Source organism: Pristiophorus japonicus, chromosome 30 (assembly GCF_044704955.1).
Source record: "Pristiophorus japonicus isolate sPriJap1 chromosome 30, sPriJap1.hap1, whole genome shotgun sequence".
Lineage (NCBI taxonomy): Eukaryota > Metazoa > Chordata > Chondrichthyes > Pristiophoridae > Pristiophorus > Pristiophorus japonicus.
In genome coordinates, this window is record NC_092006.1 from 10,744,794 (window position 1) to 10,752,420 (window position 7,627).

The 7,627-nt window shown below is 57.8% G+C and overlaps 1 protein-coding gene across 5 annotated transcripts in view; it reads left to right on the top strand.

The window, feature by feature from the left end:
- adam15 (ADAM metallopeptidase domain 15) overlaps positions 1–5,499 on the top strand; it is an 89,259-nt gene extending 83,760 nt beyond the window's left edge. For all 5 annotated transcript variants that reach the window (XM_070868677.1, XM_070868679.1, XM_070868680.1 and 2 more), the window contains 2 exons: positions 2,230–2,375; positions 4,610–5,499. In XM_070868677.1, coding sequence (XP_070724778.1) covers positions 2,230–2,375; positions 4,610–4,673 — 210 coding nt within the window. In that variant the 3' untranslated portion in view covers positions 4,674–5,499. The remainder of the gene's footprint in view (positions 1–2,229; positions 2,376–4,609) is intronic.
- The last annotated feature ends 2,128 nt before the right edge of the window (positions 5,500–7,627 follow it).

Sequence of the window (7,627 nt, forward strand, 5' to 3'; positions counted from 1 at the left end):
ATGGGAACACCACCCCCTCCACGTTCCCCTCCCAGTCACACACCATCCCGACTTGGGAATATATCGGCTGTTCCTTCATCGTCGCTGGGTCACAATCCTGGAACTCCCTCCCTAACAGCACTGTGGGAGCACCTTCACCACACGGACTGCAGCGGTTCAAGAAGGGGGCTCACCACCACCTTCTCAAGGGGCAATTAGGGATGCCCTCCCAGGGCAGGTACAGCACGGGGTTAGGTACAGAGTAAAGCTCCCTCTACACTGTCCCATCAAACACTCCCAGAGCAGGTACAGCACTGGGTTAGATACAGAGTAAAGCTCCCTCTACACTGTCCCCATCAAACACTCCCAGGACAGGTACAGCACGGGGTTAGATACAGAGTAAAGCTCCCTCTACACTGTCCCATCAAACACTCCCAGGGCAGGTACAGGGGGTTAGATACAGAGTAAAGCTCCCTCTACACTGTCCCCATCAAACACTCCCAGGGCAGGTACAGGGGGTTAGATACAGAGTAAAGCTCCCTCTACACTGTCCCATCAAACACTCCCAGGGCAGGTACAGCACGGGGTTAGATACAGAGTAAAGCTCCCTCTACACTGTCCCCATCAAACACTCCCAGGGCAGGTACAGGGGGTTAGATACAGAGTAAAGCTCCCTCTACACTGTCCCATCAAACACTCCCAGGGCAGGTGCAGGGGGTTAGATACAGAGTAAAGCTCCCTCTACACTGTCCCCATCAAACACTCCCAGGGCAGGTACAGCACAGGGTTAGATACAGAGTAAAGCTCCCTCTACACTGTCCCATCACACACTCCCAGGGGCAGGTACAGCACGGGGTTAGATACAGAGTAAAGCTCCCTCTACACTGTCCCATCGAACACTCCCAGGACAGGTACAGATCCCGCCTGTACTGCCGTTGAGAGGCAGGGTTTGTGTTGAGGCCTGGGTTGGGCCGGCACTAGCCATTCCTCACCGATCACACGTGGGCCGGAGCTGAACCACGGCAGTGATGGCTCCTGTCTCTCGCTCCACGATCTGGGTCATTGATGATGTGCAGCGCTAAACCGACCAATCACCAGTAAGACCAGATTGGGCGCCTCTCCCTTCCCGCCGCCCAGTCGATCCACTGCCCCTGCTCTCCTCACCCAATGGGAGCGGGGCACAGGGCTGAGTGGGGCTGACAAATGGGGGAGGGGCTGACGGGTGGGGGAGGGGTGGCCAATGAGGGTGGGGGAGGGGCCGGGGGGTGGGTCCGACACTCGGGAAGACCGGGCGGCCCCCGGACTGAGGGGATTCTGGGATCGCAGGATGTGTGATGTCAGCATTGAAACACTGCGCGGAGATTGGGGGCTTGTGGTGATTCTGATTGGCTGTCACTGTGGTCGAATCTGATTGGCTGTCACTGTGGTCGAATCTGATTGGCTGTCACTGTGGTCGAATCTGATTGGCTGTCGCCGAATCTGATTGGCTATCGCTGTGGTTGATTCTGATTGGCTATCGCTGTCATTGATTCTGATTGGCTATCGCTGTGTTTGATTCCGATTGGCTGTTGCTGTGGTTGATTCTGATTGGCTATTGCAGTATTTGATTCCCATTGGCTGTCCTTGTGCTTAATTCCCATTGGCTGTCCCTGTGCTTGATTCCCATTGGCTGTCCCTGTGCTTGATTCCCATTGGCTGTCCCTGTGCTTGATTCCCATTGGCTGTCCCTGTGCTTGATTCCCATTGGCTGTGCCTGATTGCCATTGGCTGTCCCTGTGCTTGATTCCCATTGGCTGTCCCTGTGCTTGATTCCCATTGGCTGTCCCTGTGCTTGATTCCCATTGGTTGTGGCAGCAATTGATTAGTTGATTCCCATTGGCTGTCGCTGCGATTGATTCTGATTGGCTGTCGTGGTGATTGATTCCCATTGGTTGTCGCTGGGATTCTGATTGGTGGCTTGCGGCGTTGGCCATTGTCGATTGGCTGTTGCTCCTTAGGTGGTGGTGGGGGGGGTCGTGGGGCGGGTTAGAGCCAGCTTCAGCTGGGGTTATGTGGGGCGAGGGGAGTGGGGGAGGGTGGGGAGGGGGGCGGTATCGACACCAAGCTCGGCCCTTGCTCCTCAGGGGGGTTTTGACCTCCTGAGGTCGACGGGCTGAGCCGCCTGCTTCCGCGTACACGCCGTGATCTCTAACTACCTCCCCTCTCTTTCCCCACCTCCCCCCCTCGCCCTGTGTCGTTCTTGTTTTACAGCCTCCTCTGCCCAGGAAGCCCCCTCCCCCGCTGAAGCCGCTGCCCTGTGACCCCGGGGTCAGGCCCCTCCCCGGGAGGCCGTCGATCCCGGCCGGGGACCACACAGAGACGCTGTACGCCGCCCAGCATTCCAGCCCGCCGTCCCGGTGAGTAACCACGGCCTCCCTGCCCTCCCCCCGCCGACCCCTCGGACAAACCCGCCGGGCTATTCGGCAGTGGGAAGCAGCACCGCCGTCTCGAACCACACGCCCGGGGTGGGGCGGCTATTTTTCTTTTGAACCATTACCGCGATGGGTGGGGGAGGGGAGGGGGGGGTCGAGGGACGGGCGGGGGAGGGGAAGAGCGGACGAGACTTCCCCCCACCCGGCCTCCGATTGGGAGGGGAGGGCGGTGGGTCAGGGGGCTGGGGTGCGATTTGACGGACAAGGCAGTCGTTCTCCTCCGGGTTGGCACTCCACCGTGGCCACTCGACTTTCGGCAACCTCTGACCTTCCCTGGGTGGCCCTCCTGCTCTCGTGAGATGGTTTCAGGATCTCCGGATCCCAATCTCCGCCCCTCGATCCACACCAGGACCCCTCGCACAGCGGGGGGCGGGGGGAGGGGAGCGTCTGGATCCCAATCCTTAAGGAAGATGTCACCGCGTTGCATGTCCATCTCTGGACGGTCTGGCCTTCTGCTCTCTTGGGGTGCGAGTGTTGGGACTGACGGCCCTCAGCATTGACCATCGTGGTTCAGTGGGTAGCTCTGTCTCTCGCCTCTGAGCCAAAAGGTCGTGTGTTCAAACCCCGCTCCAGAGACTCGAGCTCATAATGCAGGCCGACACTCCCAGTGCCAGTACTGAGGGAGCGCCGCACTGTCGGAGGTTCCATCTTTCGGATGAGACGTTAAACCGAGGCCCCGTCTGCCCCCTCAGGTGGATGTAAAAGGTTTGCTTGTTCATTTTTTGCGCTCTCTTTTACTTTCTCTTTATCCCTTTTCCCCATTCTCCCCCTCTCTCCGGCCCCCAATCTCTTCTCTCTCTGTTCTCTTTCTCTCTCTCTCCCCTTTCTTTTTCTCTCTCTCCCCCCTTTCTCTTTCTCTCTCTCCCCCCTTTCTCTTTCTCTCTCTCCCCCCTTTCTCTTTCTCTTTCTCTCCCCTTTCTCTTTCTCTTTCTCTCCCCTTTCTCTTTCTCTCTCTCTCCCCTTTCTCTTTCTCTCTCTCTCCCCTTTCTCTTTCTCTCTCTCTCCCCTTTCTCTTTCTCTCTCTCTCCCCTTTCTCTTTCTCTCTCTCCCCTTTCTCTTTCTCTCTCTCCCCTTTCTCTTTCTCTTTCTCCCCTTTTTTTTTCTCTCTCTCCCCTTTCTCTTTCTCTCTCTCTCCTCTTTCTCTTTCTCTCTCTCCCCTTTCTCTCTCCCCTTTCTCGTTCTCTCTCTCCCCTTTCTCGTTCTCTCTCTCCCCTTTCTCGTTCTCTCTCTCCCCTTTCTCGTTCTCCCTCTCCCCTTTCTTGTTCTCTCTCTCCCCTTTCTCGTTCTCTCTCTCCCCTTTCTCTTTCTCTCTCTCTCCCTTTCTCTTTCTCTCTCTCTCCCCTTTCTCTTTTCCCCTTTCTCTTTCTCTCTTGCCCCCTCTCTCTTGCCCCCTCTCTTGCCTCCCTCTCTCTTGCCTCCCTCTCTCTTGCCTCCCTCTCTCTTGCCCCCCTCTCTCTTGCCCCCCTCTCTCTTGCCCCCTCTCTCTTGCCCCCCTCTCTCTTGCCCCCCCTCTCTCTTGCCCCCCCTCTCTCTTGCCCCCCCTCTCTCTTGACCCCCCTCTCTCTTGACCCCCTCTCTCTTGACCCCCCCTCTCTCTTGCCCCCCCTCTCTCTTGCCCCCCTCTCTCTTGCCCCCCTCTCTCTTGCCCCCTCTCTCTTGCCCCCCTCTCTCTTGCCCCCCTCTCTCTCTCGCCCCCCCTCTCTCGCCCCCCCTCTCTCGCCCCCCCTCTCTCGCCCCCCCTCTCTCGCCCCCCCTCTCTCGCCCCCCCCTCTCTCGCCCCCCCCCTCTCTCTCTCGGACCCCCCTCTCTCTTGCCCCCCTCTCTCTCGGACCCCCCTCTCTCTTGCCCCCCTCTCTCCTCCCCCCCTCTCTCCTCCCCCCTCTCTCTTCCCCCCCCTCTCTCCCCCCCCTCTCTCCCCCCCCTCTCGCCCCCCCCTCTCTCTTGCCCCCCTCTCTCGCCCCCCCCTCTCTCGCCCCCCCCTCTCTCGCCCCCCCCTCTCTCGCCCCCCTCTCTCTCGCCCCCCTCTCTCTCGCCCCCCTCCTCTCTCGCCCCCCCCTCTCTCTCTCCCCCTTCCCTCCCTATCTCTCCAAAATGAAACATTGACCTTGTAACCTGCGGCGTGTCTAATATTTTTACCCCCCCCTTGCCCCCCCCCACAGACCAGCCCCCCCTCCCCCGGGGAAGAAGCCTGCCCTGCCCCCGCTCCCCTCGGCCAGCGCGTGACGCATTCCCAGAGGCCTCGCTAGACGACCGGACCCCTGGGTCACGAGCGGGGGAACGACGCGAGGACCAGCGGTGCGGACGGACTGAAATGTGTGCCGGGCCGGGAAACGAACGGCCATTTTGCAGAACCCCAGGTCAACCTTTGACCCCCCGCCAAGGAAGCCATTTTGTGGTGCGGAGTTTTTGGAGCGGGAATCTTCACGAAGGAGGCCCTTGGCTGTTTGGAACCCTGGCTTCAGTTGTGTTTCCGTGCGTTGCGAAGACTTGCGATCTTTAGAGAATGAATATGTTTTTTTAGTCTGTAAGCGGCCGTTCAGCGGGCAATTATGACATCATCACTGGGGCAATGAGTGGGAAGGAGTCACGGGCTTTTGACTGGGGTTTCTTGGCAACTTTCCCCGTCTTGAATTGATTAGGCCCCTCCCACCCCCAAAAAAAACACTGCAGTGCGTCGCTGAACCGTGCACAGGAATAGCAGGAGGCCATTCAGCCCTTCGAGCCTGTTTTGCCATTCAACCAGATCTTGGCTGATTGGCACCCTCAATTGCTCCGTATCCCTAGACACCACTTATTCCCAACAAAATAATTTCATCACTCTCAGTTGTGAAAGCTTCAATTCAACCCTGCCCCCAACCCCAGCGTCCACAGCTTTCTGGCTGGGGGAGGAGGGTCACTACTGAGGGAGCGCTGCACTGTCGGAGGGGCAGTACTGAGGGAGCACCTCAATGTCGGAGGGGCGGTACTGAGGGAGCGCCGCACTGTCGGAGGGGCGGTACTGAGGGAGCGCCGCACTGTCGGAGGGGCGGTACTGAGGGAGCGCCGCACTGTCGGAGGGGCGGTACTGAGGGAGCGCCGCACTGTCGGAGGGGCGGTACTGAGGGAGCGCCGCACTGTCGGAGGGGCGGTACTGAGGGAGCGCCGCACTGTCGGAGGGGCGGTACTGAGGGAGCCCCGCACTGTCGGAGGGGCGGTACTGAGGGAGCCCCGCACTGTCGGAGGGGCGGTACTGAGGGAGCCCCGCACTGTCGGAGGGGCAGTACTGAGGGAGCCCCGCACTGTCGGAGGGGCAGTACTGAGGGAGCGCCGCACTGTCGGAGGGGCAGTACTGAGGGAGCGCCGCACTGTCGGAGGGGCTGTCTTTCAGAATGAGACATTAAACCCGAGGCCCTGTCTGCCCCCTCGTGTTAACGTAAAAGATCCCGCGGCCAGTATTGGTGGAAGAGCGGGGGGGTGGGGCGCGTGGGCGGGGGAGGGGTGGCAGATTCTCTGCGGTGTCCAGGGGGTTATATTCAACCTTCAATTCAAGTGACGTTGCTTGTAAAAAAAAAAAAACCCCAGACGATCTGGATCATTATTGCTGTTTATGGGAGCTTGCTGTGCGCAAATTGAGCTGCCGTGTTTCCCACACTGCAACAGCGAGGCACTTCAAAAAGAAAAAGCAAGTACTTCATTGGCTGTGAAGCACTTAGGGGTGGCGAAAGGCACTATATAAATGAAAGTGCCTTGAATTCACTGTTTTGGGATGTTGCGGGGGAGGGAGGGAGAGAATCTGACAATCAGGATTGTAAGGAACCCTTCGAATGGTTAAAAGGAGGGTCCAGGGAGTGAGGAACCTCCCTGTTTCTGAAAGGGGCCACTCTGGATGCAAATGGCGGTGTCGTAATGCCTTGCGGTATCTTAAGCTGGAGCGCTCCTGGCCTGAGATGGACGCAGCGCGCGAAATGGGTTTCAGTGGCGGCCATGTTTTTTTTTCAACCCCGTGTCTCCTGCGGTGCGCGAAGTGTTAATTTATTTGCAGTACTTGTGTGTGTCTCTTGTCGTTAGATTCCACCCCCCCCCCCCCCCCCCCCAGGGGTCGGGGGGGTCAAGGCGGTCTGGGGCAGTTGGCATCGACAGACCTCTCCCGCCTTGGTTTCGGGAAAAGGGGGTTCTGAGTGTGTGTGAATGTGTGAGTGTAGTGAGTGAGCGAGTGTGTGTGAGTGAGTGAGTGAGTGTGTGAGAGAGCGAGTGTGTGTGAGTGTGTGTGAGTGAGTGAGAGCGAGTGTGTGTGAGTGTGTGTGAGTGAGTGAGAGAGCGAGTGTGAGTGAGTGTGTGTGAGTGAGAGAGCGAGTGTGAGTGAGTGTGTGTGAGTGAGAGAGCGAGTGTGTGTGAGTGTGTGTGAGTGAGAGAGCGAGTGTGTGTGAGTGTGTGTGAGTGAGTGAGTGAGAGCGAGTGTGTGTGAGTGAGTGAGAGAGCGAGTGTGTGTGAGTGTGTGTGTGTGTGTGAGTGAGTGAGTGAGAGCGAGTGTGTGTGAGTGTGTGTGAGTGAGTGAGAGAGCGAGTGTGAGTGAGTGAGTGTGTGAGAGAGCGAGTGTGTGTGTGAGTGAGTGAGTTTGTGAGAGAGCGAGTGTGTGTGAGTGTGTGTGTGAGTGAGTGAGAGCGAGTGTGTGTGAGTGTGTGTGTGAGTGAGTGAGTTTGTGAGAGAGCGAGTGTGTGTGAGTGTGAGTGAGTGAGAGAGCGAGTGTGTGTGAGTGTGAGTGAGTGAGTGAGAGAGCGAGTGTGTGTGAGTGTGAGTGAGTGAGAGAGAGCGAGTGTGTGTGAGTGTGAGTGAGTGAGTGAGAGAGCGAGTGTGTGTGAGTGTGAGTGAGTGAGTGAGAGAGCGAGTGTGTGTGTGTGAGTGAGAGAGCGAGTGTGTGTGAGTGTGTGTGAGTGAGTGAGTGAGAGAGAGAGCGAGTGTGTGTGTGTGAGTGTTTTTTCAAAGAACTGCATTAATTGTGAATAAAATCTTCTTTCTCTTGCTCCTGATTTTGGATTCGTCATTTAATAAGAACACGAGAGACAGGAGCAGGAGTCGGCCATTCGGCCCCTCGAGCCTGCTCCGCCATTTAATACGATCACGGCTGATCTTCGACCTCAACTCCACTCTCCCGCTCGATCCCTCGATTTCCTCAATATCCAAAAATCTACCGATCCCAG